This window comes from Ranitomeya variabilis, chromosome 2, assembly GCF_051348905.1.
Source record: "Ranitomeya variabilis isolate aRanVar5 chromosome 2, aRanVar5.hap1, whole genome shotgun sequence".
Classification (NCBI taxonomy): Eukaryota; Metazoa; Chordata; class Amphibia; order Anura; family Dendrobatidae; genus Ranitomeya; species Ranitomeya variabilis.
In genome coordinates, this window is record NC_135233.1 from 789,671,274 (window position 1) to 789,696,380 (window position 25,107).

At 42.2% G+C, this 25,107-nt stretch overlaps 1 protein-coding gene across 1 annotated transcript in view; it reads right to left on the reverse strand.

The window, feature by feature from the left end:
* LOC143803957 (dynein axonemal heavy chain 5-like) overlaps positions 1-25,107 on the reverse strand; it is a 587,287-nt gene that overhangs the window by 530,343 nt on the left and 31,837 nt on the right. The window contains exons 6-11 of the mRNA XM_077281707.1: positions 20,566-20,770; positions 13,744-13,958; positions 12,471-12,673; positions 11,101-11,225; positions 2,908-3,034; positions 1,617-1,720 (exon numbers count right to left, since the gene is read on the reverse strand). Of these exons, the coding sequence (XP_077137822.1) occupies positions 1,617-1,720; positions 2,908-3,034; positions 11,101-11,225; positions 12,471-12,673; positions 13,744-13,958; positions 20,566-20,770 (979 nt within the window). The remainder of the gene's footprint in view (positions 1-1,616; positions 1,721-2,907; positions 3,035-11,100; positions 11,226-12,470; positions 12,674-13,743; positions 13,959-20,565; positions 20,771-25,107) is intronic.

The window sequence follows — 25,107 nt, forward strand, 5'->3', positions numbered from 1 at the left end:
GCAGACTGGTTCAAGCTGATAGAAAGGCAACAGTGACTCAAATCGCCACCCGTTACAACCAAGGTAGGCCTAAGAGCATCTCTGAACGCACAGTGCGTCGAACTTTGAGGCAGATGGGCTACAGCAGCAGAAGACCACACCGGGTACCACTCCTTTCAGCTAAGAACAGGAAACTGAGGCTACAATTTGTACAAGCTCATCGAAATTGGACAGTAGAAGATTGGAAAAACGTTGCTTGGTCTGATGAGTCTCGATTTCTGCTGCGACATTCGGATGGTAGGGTCAGAATTTGGCGTAAACAACATGAAAGCATGGATCCATCCTGCCTAGTATGGAGCATCTTTGGGATGTGCAGCCGACAAATCTGCGGCAACTGTGTGATGCCATCATGTCAATATGGACCAAAATCTCTGAGGAATGCTTCCAGCACCTTGTTGAATCTATGCCACAAAGAATTGAGGCAGTTCTGAAGGCAAAAGGGGGTCCAACCCGTTACTAGCATGGTGTACCTAATAAAGTGGCCGGTGAGTGTATGTGGAGAGAGGTACTGTAAGAGAGTCGGGTAAAGGCATGTATACCGCCAGACGCGGAGTCCACCACTTGTCAGACAGTCTGGCGGTATACATGCCTTTACCTGACTCTCTTATAGTACCTCTCTCCGCATATAATGACTGCATCTAACTGAAGAAGGTTCATGTTGAACCGAAAAGTTTTGAGTATACTGCAAAATAAAATTCTTCTGTTCAAGCATCCCAAGTTGAGTGCTAAGTTCTATGTTGATTTAGTATATGGCGTGGGAGCCTAACTATAGCACCACTTAGTAGCTGTGCTCACGGTGTTGTTTCACACGCAATTCAGGAGGTCAACATATTAGAGTATGTTCGAATTACGTTTTTTGAGGAGTCTTTTTGATTGTGTCTGCTCCAAAAGACACCTGGAAAAAAATGCTGAAAAAAAACTTGAACCACTTTTCCTATTCATTTTTATTGAGAAACAGCTTTATATTCGTATGTGGAGTCCTTTCATTGTTTTTTGTTTTTGATGGGAGTAAAGAAAGAGCTTGCCACTCCTTTGAAGTGGTTCCTAATGAAATTCACTTCACACTAGACATTGTCCAATTCAAAAGTAGCAAAAATTGCCTGAGGAAAAAATAAAGACGCTTCCAAAATGCTTGAAAAACTCTTCAAAACCTCTTTTGGAAATAGTTCAGGAAATTAAAAAACAAAATAAAAGTTTTGTGAAGTGGTTTCCACTAGAAAGCTCATCATGTTTAAAAACCTAAAGAAAAAACCCCTCTATGTGTAGATATGCTGATAAGTGATGATAGACTTACCTTTAAAATCCTGCAAATAAACGTAGCCGCCTGAGGGTTACATAACGCCACTGCCTTACACAACATCAACAGGGATGTGAAATAAATCCCTGACCTTGCCAGCAAGGCATAGACACATTGGATACGCACAGTCATTGATTAGAGGCATCATGTGATGGATTCATCTAAACTGAACTAGGTCTCAATGAGAAAAAAATAAATAATGTCTCCGCCAGATCTAGTAGATCTAGTTTACAAGACAAAATATTTTTAATTTTTCAATTAAACAATGATATTTTTTTACCTGTGGTTCATCCTCTTCTATAAGAGTCTGCAATTTCCCTGGAGTACTTGGAATTTGTCGGAGAATTTGAGGCAGGTAAGACGGAGGTTCAGTCTGGGCATCTACTGATAAAGAAAGGAATGCAGAATGTCAGAACGTGAAGCCACCAAAAGAACATTGTAATGGCGATGCTACACGTTAGGTTATGGATACATTCATATACTACACACCTCGCTTTAAGGGAGCCTGTCACCAGAAAAAATATTATTAACCTACAGATATGGGGTTAATCTTCAGGTTAACAGCGCTATTAAGCTGCCTGGCTCCGGCACTTAGCCGAATGCTGCAGGGAGAAAATGAACTATATCCCCCCACCACCACAGCGTTCTGGCTTCAGTCACGAGTGTGGCTCCAGTTTGGGTTCACTTAGGGTACCGTCACACAGTGCCATTTTCATCGCTACGACGGCACGATCCGTGACGTCGCAGCGTCGTATGATTATCGCTCCAGCGTCGTAGACTGCGGTCACACTTTGCAATCACGGCGCTGGAGCGATGCCGAAGTCCCCGGCTAACCAGGGTAAACATCGGGTTACTAAGCGCAGGGCCGTAAAAAAAACAAAGTACATACTCACATTCCGGTGTCTGTCCCCCGGCGTTCTGCTTCTCTGCACTGTGTAAGCACCATAGCCGGAAAGCAGAGCGGTGACGTCACCGCTGTGCTCGCTTTCCGGCCGGCCGGCGCTCACAGTGCAGAGAAGCTGAGACGCCGGAGGACAGACACCGGAATGTGAGTATGTACTGTTTGTTTTTTTTACGTTTACGCTGGTAACCAGGGTAAACATCGGGTTACTAAGCACGGCCCTGCGCTTAGTTACCCGATGTTTACCCTGGTTACAAGCGAACACATCGCTGGATCGGTGTCACACACAACGATCCAGCGATGTCAGCGGGTGATCAAGCGACAAAAGAAAGTTCCAAATGATCTGCTACGACGTACGATTCTCAGCGTGATGTCTGATCGCAGTAGCGTGTCAGACACAGCGATATCGTAACGATATCGCTAGAACGTCACGAATCGTACCGTCGTAGCGATGAAAATTTCACTGTGTGACGGTACCCTTAGAGCTCTGAGAATCTAGTGGGGCGGCTGTAACCGTGCCCCCGGCCCTGACTGACACTGGCACATCATTGGGACAATGCTCAGCATATCTACATTCTTTTGGTGTTTTTAGGTGTTTTTTGCAGGTTCCAAGCATAATCCAACTAAATTTTACTATCAAATATTGAACTACATGTTTCTATATTCAGACCTGACTCTCTTGGATCATCAAGTAAAACACTATCAAAGACACTTCCAGATTCCACATCTTCATCTTCCATAAGATCTTCGGGGGCAGGTTTTCTCAGGCCTTCTGTCTGCTTAGATAATATGTTGTACTGGAAAGATAAAACATGTTTAACAATTGAAGCACATTACTAACTACTTAGTGACTGAGACATATTTGACCTTATTGAGGACCTTTCAACAGTTTGAACATGTTAAACTGGCCACATTCATGGAATAATAACTGCAGAGCTGAATAAAACTTAGTTTTCATTTTTTAATTTCCCATCTTTATTGCAGAGATATTAGCATATACTGTAAGGTTTAGGTTATAATTCATGATAAACCCAACAGGAAGTTACCAGAGATTTTACTCTGGTGGCATGCACTTTGTCACAGCAGACATTGTAAGGAAAGGGTTACAACAGATTACAAAGGTTACAAGGGTTACTTACAAACATCTCCAGCTTTAATTTCCGAACAGCAAGTATTGAGTGAGCAGGTACAGAAGAGCTGAGTGTCATTACAAACACATTCAGCTTTCATCCCATAACAATCAGTGTGGAAGAAGTAGAGCCAAACTGAGTTTAATTACAAACACTTCTGCAGCTCTCTTCTCACAGTGATGTCAATTCAGCTTTTTCCCATCTATTCCACACTGACTGCTGTAGGATAAAAGCTGAAGGTGTAATCACACTCGGCCTCCTCTATAGTATACATCAGCAGCAGAGATCAGGGCTGTGAGCAGTGATGTCTATTATTAAATCTCATGGGAGAAAGCATTATTCTTCTGACCTTCTGAGAAACTTGTTCTTCTTTCACCTACATGACACCACCTTTAGGAAATAGATTGGCACTAGAGTTCTAGTCCTCTTCCTCTCTGAAGAGACAATTTGCATATTTCCCAGAGGAGCATTGCAAGGCTTAAAAGTCTCGTCACCTTGGCATGTCAGGCTTAACATGTCACTCTCCACAAGAAGAAATGTTACCCCTTGGATCTCAGTCAGATGTCTCTCACCCAGCCAAACTAGATCTCGTACTTTGCATTGACGAGGGGCAGTACCCCGAAACACAGTGTATGTAAATTCAGATTTTGGTTTTGGCTTTTATCCTAAGTCATGTGGCAAGGCTCGTTAAAGGATCAATATTGACTTTTAGGATTTCTACTTCCAAAATGTGGCACTCTGAAGAGACAATTTGTATATTTCACAGAGGAGCATTGCAAAGCTTAAAAGTCTCCTCACCTTGGCATGTCAGGCTTGACATGTTACTCTCCATAAGGAGAAATGTTACCCCTTGGATCAAAGAACTTTATGACATAGGATGTGAAAATTAAAAAAAATATTTTTTTCCAGTAAAATTATTGTTTAAAACCCCAATATTTCTCATTTTCTCACAGGTTAATGAGATAAAATTGACCCCACAATTAATTGTTACACAATTTTTCCTGAATGCACTAACACCCCATATGCAATTGAAAGCTATGTGTTCTCAGAAAGGAAGGAGCACTAGTTTATTTTTGAAGCGCAAATTTGTCTGGAATATTTTGCAGATACCATGTTGCATTTGCAGTGACCATCAGATGCCACAACAGCAGAAACCTCCCCAAAGTTACCCAATTTTGAAAACTAGACCTCTCAAAGAATTAAGATAGTGATGTGGTGAGCATTTTGAACCCATAGGTACTTTACAGGACTTTATAACATTGGGACATGCAAATGAAAAATTATGTTTTTTTTCCAGTAAAATTTTGTTTTAGCCCCAAATTCTTCATGCGGTAATAGAAAATGGATCTCACAATTTGTTATGAAATTTATACATGACATGGCAATACCCCATATGAAGTTGTACACTACTGTTTGGGGACACAGCAGGGCTCAGAAAAGAAGAAATACCACTGGCCACTTAACAACCCCCTCACCACTTTTCTTTAGGACATGCTTGTTTACTCTGCTTGTGATATATCCTGCATCTGGCTCAGTTTTATTTAATAAAGAGGAGTACAGGCATCTCCCCTCTGTTTCACACCTGAATGCATTTATATGCAAATCTATTGTGAGATAGGAGTTTGCATAGACTTGTCTGCTCAATGCATCACCTAAGTGCAGCACTTAAAAGTGCTGCAATGAATTAGACCAGAATTGAGCCAGAAGGGAACTGAAAGTAACTGGATACATAGTCACAGCAAACAATCCTTTTGTTTGTTTACACGCTCACCACCATAATCCTTCACTTCCTACTATCCCCCTAATCCCGACATCTAGTAATGAACTCTCCCTCCATCCTCCCCATACATCTCACTGCCTCCTGAGAACTGTTCTTCAACATACAATCCTATATCTCCAAACACAGACAGCCACCTCACGCCCTCTCCTGCTCCAACATGCTAGCACTTTCTCTGCTCCTCTCATTGCTAGTGATATCTGTCCAAATACTGGTCCTCCTCACCACATCCCCACAGTCACTTCTACTTCCCATCCACGATATAACACGAATTTCCTCAACCTTTCTAACCTCATACCCATTTGTCCAGCCTCTTCCAGTTCCCCAGGTCTGCAACAAAGTTTCATACATACATGATCTTTTCATTACTAACAAACTTTCCTTCCTTGGCATTACTGAAACCTGGCTCACCTCCTCTGACACAGTCTCTCCAGCAGCAATTTCTTAAGGTGGATTTAACCTTTTTCACACATCCCGCCCCAGCTACAAGCATGGTGAAGGAGTTGGTTTTCTCCTATCGGATAAATGTTCCTTCACCCTAATTCCACTGCTATCCTGTTACTCTCCCCTCTTTTGAGGTGCACTAATTTCCTTTCCACTGACATCCCCACTATCATTATGGGTGACATATATCCATTGACACTTCCCACTCAGCTTTCTCTAAGCTTCTATCTAACACCTTGATATACACTCACTTTTTGAATCTCTTCTCCCGCTTGCAGATATAGGTTCCTTATGCAACGCAGATGCTGCTGCCGCTTTATAAAGCAGCACAAAAGCTGCAGCTCTCGAATCGATCGCCCCCTCACACACACACCAAAGCTCTCACATTCAACAGGCAACCCTGGCACACCAGCCTGACTAAAGAACTCAGGCTGGCTTCTAGGGTTGCTGAACAGAAATGGAAAAGATCCCACTCCAATGAGTACTTCATCATATTCAAACAGTCTCACACTACTTTTAAGTCCACATTCACTGCAGCAAAACAAACATGCTTCTCATCTCTCATATCTTCTCTTTCCCAAAACCTGAAACAGCTATTCAACACTTCAATTATCTCCTGCATCCCTCAGTATCTTCTCCTTATCATCTCAGCTGAAGACTTTGCCTCATTTTCAAGCAGAAGATTGATAACATCAGAGAAAGTTTTGGCATACAGTCCCCACAGCCCCTATGTATAACTACTCAACCCTCCTCCTCCAAAAACAGCTTCTCCGCCATTACATAAGATCAACTTTCCTCTCTACTCTCCAGATCACATCTCACCACCTGTGCACTTTACCAGATTCCATCCCACCTGATCCCAAACCTCACCACAGGCCTCCTCCCAACCCTAACCCATCTCTTCAACCTGTCTCTAACAACTGGTGTCTTCCCCTCTTGCTTCAAACATGCTTCAATCACATCCATCCTCAAAAAGCCCACATTTGAACCATCCTCTGTATCTAGCTATCGCCCCATATCACTTCTCAACTAGGCCTCAAATGTTCTATAACAACACAGAACTCTCTACCACCACAAATCAGATTCTCACGGAAAACTTTAAATGAAACCTGAAGACCTACCTTTGCCGACAAGCCTACTAACTGCGGTAACCCTCGTTCCATTATACTGCTGCACAACCAGCTCTACCCTCACCTACTCTATCTTCACCCATCCCTTGTAGACTGTGAGCCCTCATGGGCATGGTCCTCTTTCCTCCTGTACCAGTTGCTGACTTCTTTTATTCAAATTTATTGTACTTGTTTTTGTTATGTATACCCCTTTTCACATGTAAAGCGCAATGGAATAAAAGGCACTATAATAATAATAAATAATAATAATAACAGATACATTTCGTTTTTATAATGCAAATGTTGTTGGAATATATTGTGGGCACCATCAGCAGAGAATCTGAGGTGCCAGATAAGAAAAAAAAAACTAAAGTTAGGTTTTGCTGGAATAGTTTGTGGGTGCCAACCAGATGAACAAGGTAACATGAACAGGGGCAAAGGAAAATACCAGGCATATAAATATTCACTTGCAGATAACAGAGGAATGTACCGGGGAGTGGAGGATGAGAAAAAAAACAAAGTAGGAGAAGGAAAGGAATTATCACACTTACTAAACTAAGCAACAGTCACAGATAATCCTACCAAATGCCTTCTCATTTAACCACCAACTAATATCCTCACTCCCATGCAGCAAAAGCTAGCTCTGATTATGTGTGTCAGTCAGGACCCAGATTAAGGTATATAGGGGATAGGAGTGGCTAACTATGCTCAGGTGAGAGCCCTAGCTTTCAGAGCTTTCAACATGGCCGATTAATCCATGTGCTGCCAAAAGAAATTGAAACCATTTAAAAAAAATGATGAAGGACCTCCTTTCAGCACAGGAGTAGAAGCAATCAAACGCAGTGGTCTCCTGGCTCCTCTCTGTCACAGTAACCCCGTGACATAGACTTTTTTAGCAATATTTTTTTTTTTTTACATACAGTTTTCTGATCACTTTTTATTCTACTTTTTGTCTGTCAGTATGAGGAAAAAGTTATGATCACAGGGTGCTCATGGGGAGCTGATGGTTTTAAAGAGGGAGATTGCTTCTAGGGGATTAAGAAACCATGATTGGTCGTGGCTGATGCAAATGTGTGTCAGCTATAATATACAGTTGACAGCCACTGCATTTTCAACAATTGGGGTGCACTATTTATATATTCTTCTCCGCAGCACCATAAAAAGGCAACATTGTGGAATAAGGCCTTTTAATGTCCGCTGTAAAAAGGCATATCGGCGGTCATTAAGGGGCTAATGTAGAAAAGTGGTTGTCTGACTTAAACAATACATTTCACCGTATTAGACACATTGATCAAGTAGCAGGAAAAAAATATACTACTAAATTCACCTCTTAAGAGTGAAATATGGTAATCTGAGACTATCATACTCCTGAAAACGCTACTGCTTTGGGGAAACATATCAATGGACAACTATTATTATACTATTTTTAGCTTACGCTTTGAAAGTTACACGCCATGAACAGCACTGGTTTCACATACAAAACTGATACAGGTAGCCAAGGGCCCATCTTTCAACTCTCAAATCAATTTTCCAGAACTTACACAAAAGGCCTGTGCTTAGGATATCCATATATGTGGGCCCAACCCTCAGTAACAAGCAGAATGAAGTAGTCACGTCGATCCAAAGAGTGTTTTATTTTTTTACACAGGAAAAACTGTTTACTTTAAGTCATAGAAAAAAATGCATCCCCTCATTCCTATGGTGCCGTGTCGGCTATTTTGCAATATTGAGGGCAGTTTGTAATAATAATATACATATATTGTTATAGTATTAGAGGTGAGCTTTATTAATTTTTTTCTAGTGTTAAAGGCTTCCTGTCAACAACTTTACACCCCCTTACATTCACAACCCCATCATACACACCCTTTATATTATTGGGTAGCCCTTTAAAAGGTAAGCCAGTCAAAGTCTTTATGACCCCTAAGTGCTGCGGTAGAGACGAGAAAAGATGTTTCTGGAAGTGCATTGCAGCTTGATGGTGCACATAGAGCTCATATGCCTATCCTATATTTCCTACCTACCTTCAAAGCTCAATTGCTCCCTGCTAAAGCAGCGCTTTGGGGTCATAAAGGGATCAACTGGCTTATATTTTAAAGAGCTACATGACAATATAAATGGTTTAGAGCTAAAAGTTGCTTTAAATATAGACTTTCTGATGTCTCTGGATACAGTATTGACCACAGATGTGAATAGATTGTATTATATCATTATTACTATTTTATTATTATACGTTTTTATAGCGCCATTTATTCCATGGCACTTTACTTGTGAAAAGGGGGCAAATATAGACAAATATAATAAACATGAACAAAAAACAAGGCATTAACAGGTACACAAGGAGGGAGGACCCTGCCCACGAGGGCTCACAGTCTGCAGGGGTGGGTGAGGATACACTAGGAGAGGGTAGAGCTGGTCGTGTGGCGGTTCAGAAGGCTGAGGATCACTGCAGGCTGTAGGCTTGTCGGAAGAGGTGAGTCTTCAGGTTCTTTTTGAAGGTTTCTATGTTAGGGGAGAATCTGATGTGTTGGGGTAGAGAGTTCCAGAGTATGGGGGAAGCACGGGAGAAGTCTTGGATGCGGTTGTGGGAAGAAGAGATAAGAGGGGAGTAGAGAAGGAGATCTTGTGAGGATTGAAGGTTGCGTGTAGGTAAGTACCGGGAGACCATGTCACAGATGTATGGAGGAGACTGGTTGTGGATGGCTTTGTATGTCATAGTAAGGGTTTTGAACTGGAATCTCTGGACGATAGGAAGCCAGAGAAGGGCTTGGCAAAGGGGAGAGGCTGGAGAATAGCAGACAGGTAGATTAGTCGGGCAGCAGAGTGTAGGATGGATTGGAGTGGTGCCAGAGTGCTAGAGGGGAGGCCAGAGAGTAGGAGGTTGCAGTAGTCAAGGCAGGAGATGATAAAGGCGTGCACTAGTGTTTTTGTGGTTTCGTTGCCGAGGAATGCACGGATTCAGGAAATATTTTTGAGTTTGAGACGGCAGGAGGAGGCAAGGGCTTGGATATGTGGCTTGAAAGAGAGGGCAGATCATCCCGAGGCAACGAGCATGCGGGACTGGGGAAAGTGAGCAGCCATTGACATTGATGGATAGGTCTGGTGGAGGGGTAGAATGAGATGGGGTAAAGATGATTAATTCTGTTTTCTCCATGTTCAGTTTTAGAAAGTGAGCAGAAAAAAAGGCCGAGATAGCAGACAGACAGTGTGGGATTTTGGTGAGCAAGGAGGTGAGGTCAGGTCCAGATAGGTAGATCTGCGTGTCATCAGCGTAGAGATGATACTGCATACCGTGGGATTCTATGAGCTGTCCCAGGCCGAAAGTGTAGATGGAGAAGAATTGGGGTCCCAGAACTGAGCCTTGAGGGACACCAACAGACAAGGGGCGAGTTGAGGAGGTGGTGTGGGAGAGGGAGACACTGAAAGTTCGGTCTATTAGATATGACGAGACCCAGGATAGGGCCAAATCTGTGATGCCAAGAGATTATAGAATCTGTAGCAGGAGGAAATGGTCCACAGTGTCAAAGGCAGAAGACAAGTCCAGGAGAAGGAGGACAGAGTAGTGTCGCTTGCTCTTGGAGGTTAGTAGGTCATTGGTGACTTTAGTTAGGGCAGTTTCAGTTGAGTGATGGGGTCGGAAGCCAGAGTGTAACCGGTCAAAGAGGGAGCAGGAGGACAGGTAGGAGGACAGATCAAGATGGACATGCTGTTCCAGCAATTTTAAGGCATAAGGGAGAAGAGATATCGGGCGATAGCTAGACACAAAGGATAGGTCGAGGGAGGGTTTTTTGAGGATGGGTGTGATCTTGGCATGCTTGAAGGATGAGGGGAAGGCACCAGTTGTGAGTGAAAGGTTGAAGAGGTGTGTTAGGGTTGGGATGAAGACTGTGGGGAGGTTAGAGATGAGGTGGGACAGGAGTGGATCAAGCGTGGAAGTGGTGAGATGTGATCTAGACAGGAGGGTGGAGAGCTGATCTTCTGTCATAGTGGAGAAGCTGGTTTTGGAGGAACAGGGTTGAGCAGCTAAGAGGGGCATTGTGAGCTGCGGGCCAAAGCTTTATCATAAGAATAAAGTGGCATACAATCATTTGAGGTTGGTCTCCAATATGTTGCGCATTGATCTCAATTCAGATTTTAATATGCTGTAAATAAAGGTTATAATCAAATAATGACAGAAATTTAAGTTAAGACTCCAAAAAGAGTTTTCTGATTCTTAGAATATATTGGCTTCCTTGCTCATGTTGTATAACATGGTAAGTACTGAATATTATAACGTTTGTCCTTTATATTGATATATAGAAATCAAATATTTTAAAAATGATACATTTTTTTAGAAACCAGCTCATTCATGATTTTAGAATTTCTGGTGTAGCATGTCTAAGACGCAGCCATAGCCACCATTCTACCTGCTGGAGCTTGTCCACTATGTCCAATGTTTGCTTCAACTTGACACTCAATGCTTCCAGATGATACATGATGGTGACATCATCTGTTATAGCCACACCACTGCTTTGGCAGTCATGTTGTTGGTCTAAAAAAAAAATATTGCAATGGAAATAAGTCAAAATATACATGCGGGGGATGCATACACAGGTAGCATTAAATGCTGCAACGTTAGGAGCAATTGTAGGGTTGAACAAAATGGAAAAAATGATTATTAGAAGTTGTCGGTGCTTTGTTTAGATTTTGGACTACTGAGTGATGTTTGGCAAGTTTCTTAAAGGAGTTTTTAACATTGATGGTCTATCCTTAATATAGGTCATCAATGTCTGATTGGTGGTGTGACACCCATCTCCTTTACTGATTAGCCGTTCCAAGTGTTGGCGGTGGGTGAAACTGCTCAGTTATGGAGCTGCACAGCACAGCTCCATCAACTGTATAGTGGCCGCGGCCTGGTACTGCACGTCCGAACCCTAGTAAAATCAAAACCAGGAACAGCTGATCGGCACGGGTGCCTGATTTTGCACCCCCACCAATAAGACATTAATGACCTATCCTAAGGATAGTTCATCTGTGCTGAAGTCTTGGACAAACTCTTTAAACTGATTGATGGTGGTAACTAAGCAAGCACTAGGTGGGGTTTAGCAGTGCACAAAGAAGCGATGTTTATCCGTGTCCAATGTCTACATTTCATCTGATTTTACTTTTATGAGCTGTCAGAAGACATTGAAATTTGTGTTCTGCAGTTTCTATAAGCATTTTTCTGACATTGTAAATACTAAAATCTTCCCACAGACTTTTAAGCTTTTTCTATATTATGCACATCACCAAGTAGTAGTGACCTCATTACAGTGGAATTTCTTTACGTTTTACTAGGCATGTCCCACTAAGACAGAATAGCTCAAGCATCTTCTTGTCACATTCTCGTCGGTGGTTTGCTTGATTTCTATTGTCCTTTTATTTGCAATCTTTTATTACTCTGGGACACTATGCAAATAAAGGCTTATAATTAGACATTCAGATCAGTGCAATCACAAAGCAATTTCGACAAATGAAAAACAATCTGCATACTAAAGTATAGAAGAGGGGGTCAAAGACCACAACTGTTATTTTAGCATAGCTGCCACATAGAAAGTGAAGCTACTGTAGGTTTTATACCCACATGATTAGCTCAACGCACAATCTATACCAATTGCCTACTTAACATGATAAATATTTTAAAATCTGTTAAGGTTCCAGGCAAATTAACAAACAAAAAAAGACTTTGAGAAAGAACAATAGGACTTACAGTAAAACTGTAAAAAATAAATAAGGAAAAAATGTAATATCTACTTACCGGAACTGGATGGCACTGATACTGTCACTCTCGCATTGGTTTTATTCGTTTTAGAAGTTTGCAATGAAGACAATCTCCCAGGTGCAGTAGAAACAGAGCTTAGAGATGAATATCTCTGCAGTCCGTGTGCCCCTAATAACCATTCACGTAAATGCTGAACTTCTTCTTGAAAGCAAGTATATACTGCCAGGCAAGCCTGAATGCTGCATAAAAGCAAAAAACATAATTGAAGGCATAATTATGTAACTAGACCAGGGCTGGACAATTTACATGAGTAAGGGAAACAAATTCTTAGCGCAGATGCAATCAAAATTGCCTCAATTGCAAATTAGGATTTAGGGATTCCGTTCTGCAGAGCGATAAAACAAAACTGAAACTTTTCGGGCCTATGGATCAGATGTATGTCGGTAGAAAAAAGAATGAAAAGAGCACCATGCCTACAGTGAAGCATGGTGGTAGCTTGGTGATGCTTTGTGGCTGCTTTGCTTCCTCTGGCATTGGAAACCTGCAGCATGTGGAGGGAAAGATGGATTCAATCAAGTATCAGTAAATTCTAGAAGAAAATGTCATACTTTTTGAGAGGAAGCTGAAGATTGTGCATTATTATACCTTTCAACAGGGCAATGATGCCAAGCATGCCTCAAAGCTCACAAAGGCTTTGTTTTAGAAATTCTAGAAGATTCCCCTGTGGCAATTAGAGTGGCCTAACTTGAGCCTCTTTGAAAATCTTTTGTGGGATTTGAAGAAAGCACATGCAGCATGCAAATGCAAGAATATTAGTGAATCAGAGGCATTGTGCATGAGGAATGGGCAAAGAATCCTCAAAATCACTTCCAGAAGCTGGTGTCTGGTTATGCTTCATGTTTGCAGCAGATCATAACAGCCAGAAGTGCTGTACTAAGTACTAAAGTGATTTGTTATGAAAGGGTTGACTACTTCTGAGACTGCAGTAGTTACTATAAGTGGTATTTTTGTGTTAAATTTGGAAATAACTTTTGTTATATTTGTTGTTTTGAACAATTTTAATTGTTCTTGTTTGAGTGCTTTATAGAAAACTGCAGAAAGTTTGTAAATTTTGCTAATGAATCTAATTGTTTTTTCAATAATTTTGATTACAACTGTAAGTACTTATTTTTACTTTCTCAAGTGGTTCAATATCAGACTTTAAAATTTAACTCTAAATAATAGCTTCCACATATATGTCATTGTGTGATATAATAATGTAGTGTGACTAATATGAGCACTTATATGTTCTTTCTTACTCATCTCTTACCGGTCATAAAAACTACTGTCAATTTTTAACACCTTTACTTTTAATTTTTCTTTTTTAAGGATTCTTTCTTCTCCGACACCACTCATTGATACTTTTTCCTTCTTGTCTTTCATAATGTCTTCTTTAATAACTTTCCAAAGTCGATCATTTGAATCTTCTGTTGAAATCATTTCTTTTAGGAAAGACTTGCAATTGAGAGCCAACTGATTTGATACCTAAATAACAAAAGTACACATCATTAAAGGGAACCTGTCACCTGAATTTGGCGGGTCCTTTTTTGGGTCATATGGGCGGTGTTTTTGGGTCTTTTATTAACCCCTTTTTTTCCCGCTGGCCGCACGCTGGTCGCAAAATTGACTTGACGTTGCCTCCCTAGTTAACGCGTGCGCAAGACAATCTTGACTTGCGCACGCGCAGCATGCTTTGCCCAACTGCGGGCAAAGCCGAAAACCATTAGTGCACATGCGCCAGCGCACTATGTCCCGGAACACAGCGAAATACTTCCGGGACATAGTGCGCCGGCGCATGCGCACTAATGGTTTTCGGCTTTGCCCGCAGTTGGGCAAAGCATACTGCGCATGTGCAAGGCAAGATTGCTTTGCGCACGCGTTAACTAGGGAGGACAGCGAATCAACGTCAAGTCAATTTCGCGACCAGCGTGCGGCCAGCGGGAAAAAAAGGGGTTAATAAAAGACCCGAAAACACCGCCCATATGACCCAAAAAAGGACCCGCCAAATTCAGGTGACCGGTTCCCTTTAAAATGAATTTAAAGTAAATAAGTGTAATAAATTTAATTCTGGCCTGCTTCCACTTTTTTTAAAGTACAATGAGATAAGTACATGTTGCATAGTTTCTTAATAAAATTATAGATAAGGTTCTGATCAAGTTTTGTTTCTGTTCGTATGTTTTTGACAGAAATAATATTATTGTCTATGCTGCTATTCTTGCTCTCAAAAACACTAGAAACTAAACCTCATTTTATATCAAAAGGATCGATTAGGATTAGTAAGGATCATGATTCTGTTACTATACAAGTTGACTTGACTATATTGACTATACTAAGGCACACATGTATACCGTTACAAACTCAACAAAAAAATAATGTGAACTGTGCCTAAATATATAAAATGTCCTGATGTAAGCAAAACGCAAATGGATGTGGCAAAAGGTATCTGTTCCAATTTCCCCAATAATGTGCTATTTTGTATTTAACCCTTTCCAGACTAAACGGATTTCTGTTTTTGTGCTTTTGTTTTGTCCTCCCCTTCCTCTAGAGTCATACATTTTTTTATCTGCTTACCTTCTCATCCCTGTCCTCCTCACCGGTCACCTATGTCCAGCAACATGCACACCCACACAGAAATCTTGCACACCTAGACACCCACACACTCTCATCCATATCCTTACTCCACGACACAAACAGTGCCACTGCTTTCTACAATGCCACTCTCGCATCAGCTATTGACACGGTTGCCCCTCTCGTTCATGGCAGAGTGCGATGTATCAATAGACAACCCTGCCACAATAACACCACTAAAAAACTCTGGCAAGTGTCCAGGGCTGCAGAACGGCATTGGAAGAAAACACATTCGCAAGACGACTTCACTGTATTCAAACAGGCAACACTCGCTTTTAAATCTGCTTTCACCTCTGCTAAACAGGCCTACTTCACAGCCCTCGTATCTTCCCTATCCTACAACCCAAACAATTATTCAAAACCTTTAACTCCCTCCTCTGCCCCCCACTGCCCCCTCCAACCTCCCTCATCTCTGCTGAGGACTTTGCCACACAATTTAAAAATAAGATCGACCAAACAAGGCAAGTCTTCATTGTTCAACCACCACAGTCCCTTTGTATACCAGACCAATGCCAAAACCCCATAACTTCCATATTCAACATCACTGAAGGCTGGCTTAATTGTCTCCTCTCCAAATCGCACCTCACCACCTGTGCGCTCGACCCCATCCCATCCCACCTCCTCCCCAACCTCACCACCACTCTTATCCCATCCCTAACTCACCTCTTCAACCTATCACTAACTTCTGGCACCTTCCCTTCTGCTTTTAAACAAGCCACAATCACGCCTATCCTTAAAAAGCCAACCGTTGATCCAACAGCTATGTCCAGCTATCGCCCAATATCGCTGCTCCCATTGACTTCTGGAGCAGCACGTCCACGCTGAACTTTCCTCCCACCTCTCATCTAACTCGCTCTTTGACCATCTACAATCTGGTTTTCTGCCCCATCACTCAACTGAGACAGCCCTGACCAAAATTACTAGCCACCTACTTACAGCCAAAGCTAACGGACAATACTCTGTACTCCTCCTTCTAGACCTGTCCTCTGCCTTTGACACAATTGACCACTGCCTCCTACTACAGATCCTCTCCTCCTTTGGTATCAAAGACCTCACCCTATCCTGGATCTCTTCATACCTTTCCAACTGCACATTCAGCGTCTCCCACTCACACACTACCTCCTCATCCCACCCGCTCTCTGTTGGAGTCCCCCAAGGCTATGTCCTAGGACCCCTACTCTTCTCAAACTATAATACACTTGGCCTGGGACAACTCACAAAGTCTCACGGATTCCACTACCTCCTTTTATGCTGATGACACTCAGATCTACCTTTCTGGCCCAGACGTCACCTCTCTGCTGACCAGAATCCCGGAGTTTCTGTCAGCCATATCCTTCTTCTTCTCCTCTCGCTTCCTCAAACTCAATGTAGACAAATCTGAACTCATCATCTTTCCTCCATCCCATAGATCTTCCTTACCAGACCTATCTATCACAATTAACAACATCACGCTTTCCCCCATACTGGAAGTCCGCTGCCCTTGACTCTGCCCTGTCCTTCAAACCGCACATCCAAGCTCTTTCCACCTCCTGTCACCTCCAGCTCAAAAAATATCTCCAGAATCCTTCCCTTCCTCAACCATCAATCTACTAAAATGCTTGTGCATGGACTCATCATCTCCCGCCTTGACTACTGCAACATTCTTTTCTGTAGCCTCCCTGCTAGCAGCCTTGCACCTCTCCAGTCCATCCTTAACTTTGCTGCCTGACTAATTCATCTCTCTCCTAGCTACTCCTCCGCTTCCCCCCTCTGCAAATCTCTTCACTGGCTCCCATTCCCTCAGCGTATCCAGTTCAAATTACTAATACTAACCTACAACGCCATCCATAACCTGTCTCCTCCATATTATATATCTCTGAACTAATCTCCGGATATCTTCCCTCATGTAATCTCTGGTCCTCCCAAGACCTCCTTCTCTCCTCCACACTTATTCACTCCTCACTCAACCGCCTCCAAGACTTCTCCTGAATATCCCCCATCCTCTGTAATTCTTTGCCCCAACACGTACGACTATCAGCCACATTCGGATCCTTCACACGGAACCTGAAAACCCATCTCTTCAGGAAAGCCTGCAGCCTGCACTGACCCCGCTGCCTCCTCACCACTACTGAAGCTACTGCCTCACCAACACCAGAGCTCCTGCAACCCTCAACCTATTGTTTCCTTCCCCACCATACTGTAAAATGTAAGCCTGCAAGGGCAGGGTCCTCGCCCCTCTGTATCAGTCTGTAATTGTTATTTTGCCTACTGTAAGTGATATCTGTAATTTGTATGTAACCCCTTCTCATGTACAGCATCATGGAATCAATGGTGCTATATAAATAAATAATAATAATAATAATAATCAGGACACATTGTAGTTTTTAATGACACAAATCACTTTAAAATATAATGTACTGAAAAATGATAAAAATATAACTTGGGTGAAATTGTGAAAAAAAAACACCCTGCAATTCTGCCATTTCTGGGGGAGTTTGCTTTTATGGCGAACATTGTGCAGTTCCATATATTTTTTTCTTATTTTAATATTTTATTAACTTTTTTTAATTTTTTAGTCTTCCTATGGGACTTGAATCTGTCATCATTTGATCACTATTAATATACAGCAGTATTACTGCATATAGTTAAACAGACATCCACCATTCTCAAAGCCTTGAAAGGACAATAAATAGCTACGGTACATAGTTACATAATTACAAACATAGGATGAAAATTAGGATTTCTCCACTAATTGTTCATTTTGTCACTAAATTAACTATAACCCACAATGTTATGTGTATCAAGGAAATCATCCAGCCCTTTTTAAAAAGTTCTTATAGTGTCTGCCATTACTACCTCTTGTGGTTGGGCATTCCATAGTCTGACTGCTCTAACTGTAAAGAACACTTTCCTGTTTAGCTGCCAGAATCGTCTTTCTATCACCCATAATAAGTGCCCCCTGGTCCTCAGGACAGTCTTTGGAAGGAATAAGTCATGTGCTAGTCCTTTGCACTGACCACACATATATTATACATATAAATGAGATCTCCTCTGATGCGTCTTTTTTCTAAGCTGAACAAGCCCAACTTTTCCAACCTCTCCTCATATGAGAGGCCTTCCATCCCTTGTAATAATCTAGTTGCCCATCTTTGAACTGATTCTAACTTCTGAATAGCCTTTTTAAAATGTGGAGCTCAAAACTGGAGCCCATATTCTAGATGTGATTGATAAAGGGTTAATAATACATTGGGGTCGTGGGATTTTATCTCTTTTCATGCATCCTAAAATCTTGTTCGCTTTTGCAGCTGCTTCATGACAGTGAGTACTACTCAGCTTACTTGTAACCAGAATACCCAAGTCCTTCTGTTCTGTAGTCCCAAAGTATTCTCCCATTTAATGTATATGCAGCAATAGGATTGGTGCTTTTCTTTCCATTTATCTACAATAAATCTCATTTGCCAAGTGTTTGTCCATTCAGTCATCTTATTCAGATCGTTTTGCAATATTATAATGTCAAGGTCAGATTTTAATATCCTACATAGTTTGGTGTCGTCAGCAAAGACTGACACTTTACTCTCAATCCCATCCACAAGGTCATTAGCGCAGTGTGGTGGAGCGGCTCACTTGGCTGGATACAGAGGTAGAAATGGAAAAATGTCTCTTTTAGAACGTGCTTGGTTTATTGAAGGCAGCATAAACCAAGCTAGAAAAAATAAACACGGCCTTCCTGGCAAAACAGCAAAACAAAAACACAGTCCTTCTCCTGGCGGGGATCAGCCCCCTCACCATACCTCCCAACCATCCCGGATCCAGTGGGACTGTCACGATTTTGACAGTCAGCCCCGCGATCCCGGGCGGGACATTACTTGTCCCGCACTGGTTGGGAGGTGTGTATATCACCCGGTCAGCTCCCTGAGCCCCTGCACCCACAGAGCAGCATATTGGCTGCTCTGTGCGCACAGGACCTGTGATGAAGTCACAGGATGGGAGGAGTCAGGGGGGTCACATGATCGGGAGGACCTCCGTGTACAGGACTCTGCTGGTTGTCATGGCGCTGGAGGAAGGTAAGCGTATGTGTGAGGTCAGGAGGTGTTTACAGTGTGGATGTAGCATAGCTGTGTGTGTACGAGGTGTATTGATCGGAGCAGCGTGTGAAAGGTGTATGGAGCAGAGTCCTGTGTGTAAGACGTGTACGGAGCAAAGCCACGTGTGTACGAGGTGTATGGAGCTGAGCAGCGTGTGAAACGTGTATGGAGCGGAGTCGTGTGTGTAAGAGGTGTACAGAGCACAGCCACGTGTGTACGAGGTGTACAGAGCAGAGCCACGTGTGTACGAGGTGTGCGGAGCAGAGCCATGTGTGTACAAGGTATACGGAGTGGAGCAGCGTGTGCAATGTGTATGGAGCGGAGCCGTGTGTGTACGAGGTGTATGGAGCAGAGCCGTGTGTGTACGAGATGTATGGAGAGGAGCCGTGTGTGTATGAGGTGTACGGAGCGGAGCCGTGTGTGTATAAGGTGTATGGAGCGGAGCCGTGTGTGTACGAAGTGTATGGAGTGGAGCCGTGTGTGTACGAGATGTATGGAGAGGAGTTGTGTGTGTATGATGTGTACGGAGCGGAGCCGTGTGTGTATAAGGTGTATGGAGCGGAGCCGTGTGTGTATAAGGTGTATGGAGTGGAGCCGTGTGTGTACGAAGTGTACGGAGTGGAGCCGTGTGTGTACGAGGTGTATGGGGAGGAGCCGTGTGTGTATGAGGTGCACGGAGCGGAGCCGTGTGTGCAAGGTATACGGAGCAGAGCAGCGTGTGCAATGTGTACGGAGCGGAGCCATGTGTGTACGAGGTGTACGGAGTGGAGCCGTGTGTGTGCGAGGTGTACGGAGTGGAGCCGTGTATGTATGAGGTGTACGGAGCGGAGCTGTGTGTGTACGAGGTGTATGGAGCAGAGCCGCATGTGCAAGGTGTATGGAGCGCAGTCGTGTGTGTATGAGGTGTATGGAGCGGAGCCATGTGTGTACGAGGTGTATGGAGAGGAGCCATGTGTGTATGAGGTGTACGGAGCAGAGCCGTGTGTGTATAAGGTGTATGGAGCGGAGCCGTGTGTGTACGAAGTGTATGGAGTGGAGCCGTGTGTGTACGAGGTGTACGGGGAGGAGCTGTGTGTGTATGAGGTGTACGGAGCAGAGCCGTGTGTGTACGAGGTGTACGGAGCGGAGCCGCATGTGCAAGGTGTATGGAGCTTTTATAAATATGTTAACTATGAAAATGGTGCAGCATTTCAGATGAAAACATACAGTACCCCGCTGCAATCGTGCAGCCAACGTCTGTTTCATGCTGCCCTTGGTTCAGGCAAAGGTTCACTTGAAACAAAAAAGATTACACTATTAACAATATGCGATCATTAGAACTCAGCCTTGTAATACACATCACATTGGCAGGATGTTCCAAATGAACAGATTAATATGTTGACCACATTATCAGTTTGCACCTTTGTAAGCAGTAGTCCCAGATATCCATTCTTTGAGAAATGTCGTGAGAGTATCTCCATTTGTTGGATGCTATTGAAGAAACCTGGTAGAATACAGTTTATAAGATTTTCCGGATCATTGTCTGTATTCAAAGCATCAAAATGGCGATGAAGTGCTTCTAAATACTTAACCCGATCCTTTGCAGCATTCATTGCCTCTGTAATACTGAAGGAGAAAAAGATGCCTTTTAATAATAGTGTATACAGCTGATTATGTTAAATGTATGATTTTAAGGGCTCGCTCACAGTGCCGTATAACAAGGCCAAGTGCTATCTGATGTTTTATCGGGTAATGTTATATTATAGGGCAGTGTAGATCTGTGATTATTTTCTCATGCCGATTCAGCATGAGAAAACAATCACAGAATACTATGAAGGACTCTGAAATTCGGATCACTCGCACCTATACAAGTCAATGGGTAAGTATGAAACATCGGACTGCACTCTGAATGTCATCCGAGTGCAATATGATATAAGCTCACAGAGACAATGGAGTAGAAGAAGAAAGTAAAGAAGTTATCCATTACTTGGACATCTTCTTGTCATACCACACACCTCGATAAAATAAAAAAGCTTATACTCACCTCCTATGCTGGCGCCATTTCCGTGGTGCCGGCAGTCGCTCTCCCAGTGCCCCTGTGCTGTTGTGACACGTGACCCCGGCGCCCAATCAGTGCTGGCATCACTGTCCCCTCCTCTTGTCGAATAGAACATGACGAGGTAGTGAGATAGCAGCTGCAGCTCGGACTTCCTCTTCATGTTCGATTTGTCCGAAGGCGGGCACAGTGATGCCAGCACTGATTGGGTGCTGGGGTCACATGTCACAACAACAGTACAGTAGCCCAGGGACCGCGATGGAATGGCACCGGCACAGGAGGTGAGCATAGTTTTTTGTATTTTATCGGGGCCAAACATTTATATCAAGAGGGGCTTGTCCAAGTAGTGGACAACCCCTTTCAGTTCTCCATCTTCTTCACACCTGTGCTGTGATTCTCTGGGATCACACTCAGACTTGGATCAACCTCTGACAGAGTTTGAGCCAAGTGTAATTAGCCTAATCTGCCCGATTCTCTCCCAGGAGAGAACATACGCCAGTGTGAGCAAGCCTTCACGGTGAGACAAAATGTCTCCTCAGAAAATGACCTAATGTTTAAATTAAGAAGAGAGGACCTCAGCACTTAGAAAGAAAAAAGGATAGTCTTTGTTCATTAAAGAAACATGTCATCCTCAGCGGATCTTTGTCAAAATTGGAGTGCTGCAGTCCTCTCTTCTTGTGCTTACTTCAATTTGGGTTATGTTGCTTTTTCTACAATCTATCATTAAAACCAGGTTTTACATTAAATCTATTTTTCAAACATTTTTAAAAATCAAAAATGTGCAATTTTCATAGTTCCCAATAAGCCAAATATTCAGATTATACTTCCTTTAGGACACATGGACACAACAGCAGTAATAGACTGACTCAGATCCTACTGAATTGTATTTATTTAACCCCTTGAGTCCACAGACAATTTTTGTATTTATGTTTACATTTTTCCCTCCCCTTCTTCCAAGAAACATAACTTTATTTTTCCTTCTACATAGCTGCATGATGGCTTGTTTTTGAAAGTTTGGAATGACACAATCCATGTTTCCATACAATGTATTGAAAAAGTGTTGATGTGGTGAAAAACTCACAATTCTGCCAAAGTTTTTTTCCTTTTTTAGTTGTTTTTTAGTTGTTTATTGTATTGTAAAAATTACATGAAAATATGTTTAGCATGTCAATGTGACAATGGTAATTCCGAATTTGTATAGTCTTTTTATAATAAGTAGTGACAAAAAAATCTTTAAAAATTTGTAACTGCATTTTGTATTGCCATTTTCCAATAACCGTAATGTTTTTTATTTTTCTATCGATGCAGCTTCCTGAGGGATTGTCTCTTGCTTGGTGAACTGATAGTGTTATTGATACCCATTGTATGTAAATACAACATTTTAATCAGCTATCTTTTTGTTTGTTTTTTGTTTTTGTAGGGAGGTGTAGTGCCTGAAAACCCGCAATCCTGTTTTTTTTATTTTATCCTGTGATAGACCAGATTATTATTGACATGTCAATATCAAATATGTTATTTTTATTTTTATTTATTTATTGTTTATTTCATTTCTTTATTTTTTATTGGGGAGTGGTACAACTGTTTATATTTTTTACATTTTTATATATTTTTTAAAACTTTTTTTTATTTTTTACTTTATCTTTTACATTCCTTAAGAGACTTGAACTTTTGATCGTCTGATCGCTTATACTACAGCAGTACTGCAGTTTCCAATATATAGTGAACATCTATGGCTAAGATTTACAGAAGCACTCAGGCTGGTTTCACACTTGCGTTTTTTGCCACTGCGTTTTAACGCTAAAAAACGCATGCGTTTTTTTTTCTATACTTAACATTAAAAACGCATGCGTTTTTTTGCATGCGTTTTGACGCGTTTTTGGCAACGCATGCATTTTTTTATGCGTGCGTTTAGTTGCAGAAATGCAACCTGTAGTAATTTCTAGCGGTGTTTTTTTGCCGCAAAAAAACGCATGCGTTTATTCGCGGCAAAAAAATGTATTGCTGTCTATGTAAACGCAATACACCCTAGGGTTAGGGTTAGGGTTAGGATCGTTAGGGTTAGGGTTAGGGTTAGGATCCCTAGGGTTAGGGTTAGGGTTAGGATCCCTAGGGTTAGGGTTAGGGTTAGGATCCCTAGGGTTAGGGTTAGGGTTAGGATCCCTAGGGTTACTAGGGATCCTAACCCTAACCCTAACCCTAGCTATTTCTGTTTATAGTGGGTTTTCTAGTTGATTTTGATGATTGGCAGCTGTCACACACTTCTCATCATGCGTTTCAAAAACGCAAACGCAGGAAAAAACACTTGTAAACGCGTCAAAACGCCGTGTTTTTTTTCCCACATGCAAAAACGCATGCGTCTAAAAAACGCAGCGTTTAAACGCGTTTACATGCGTTTTTGCACCAAATGCATTTGCGGTAAAAACGCTGCGTTTTTAAACGCAAGTGTGAAACCAGCCTCAGATGATAATAATAATAATAATCTTTATTTTTATATAGCGCTAACATATTCCGCAGCGCTTTACAGTTTGCACACATAATCATCGCTGTCCCCAATGGGGCTCACAATCTAAATTCCCTATCAGTATGTCTTTGGAATGTGGGAGGAAACCGGAGAACCCGGAGGAAACCCACGCAAACACGGAGAGAACATACAAACTCTTTGCAGATGTTGTCCAGGGTGGGATTGTCCAGGTAACCAATCGGTTCATGCAGTCGTTGGGGCTCAAAGCTCTTCTATGGCTGCTGTTTGAGACAGGTGCTGGCTATTTAACATAGCTGTCATCTGTATTGTGTGGGGGTGAGTTCAGCTCCTGAGCACCCACCACACACGTTGACCAAGATTCTGACATACATGTACGTCATTTTGCACGAAAGCGTTAATAAGCATGCTTTTTTCAGAGCAAAGGTTATTGTGAAAGAAACAGGAGGAGCAGTAACATCACTTATTGTAAATGATGTATTTTATCTTAACTACTGTATAACAGCTCATTCACACGTCCTGATATTTCCGGTACTGGAAAAACCAGTACAGAAGCTATCCATGTCTGTGTGTCCATGTGTTACATATATGTGGCACAAGTGTGGCATCCATGTGTTGTCCGTATGCCGTATCAGTGTGACACATACCGGTACCTGGGAAAAGCTGTACAGTTCTCACTGTTCCCAGGTGCTGAAGACAGCTCGGATCATTGTTGCCTCATTTCCCTGAGATCAGCGAAACCAGGCGACAATAATAGGAGTTGTATTTAGTATACGCTGTGTAAATCATGTGTAAAATAAATACAAAAATTTTAAAAATGCCATGGGCTCCTGCGTAATTTTCAGAACCAGCAGAGGGAAAGCCCAAAGCTGGGCGCTGATGTTACTAATCTGGGAAAGGGGACAATATCCCAAAAAGTTCACAGTCTATTAATAACAGTTCACAGCTGTTTGCTTAGCCTTTACTGGTTAGTTATAAAATTCTCACGGTGATAGCAGTGACGTCATGAAGGTTACTGCAGTTCATAAGCCAGCTCTCACTGAACTGAGCGTGGGAACAGCTGACAGTAACCAGCGGTGATCTATATGACATTTCCGCTCGTCACTGAAGCTGCGTCTCAAGTTCAGTTCAGTATGTACTGGATTCATTGCTGAGCAGTTGCATCATGCCACTGCCCTGCCATGTAATCCAGATGTAGCAGAGCTGGACTTCTTCATGGTACAAATGAATTGTCATTGGACAGGTAAGGAATATGTTTTTTTATTATTTTAACTTTTATAGTAATAGATGAGAAACAGAGGGTGGGGAATGTTTATTTCAAATAAATGAGTATGTGTCTCTCTATCAATAAAAGGACTTTATTCGTTCTGTTTATTTTATACAATATGATTATGTGATTATGGAGGCCTAATAGATGCCTCTCCATTG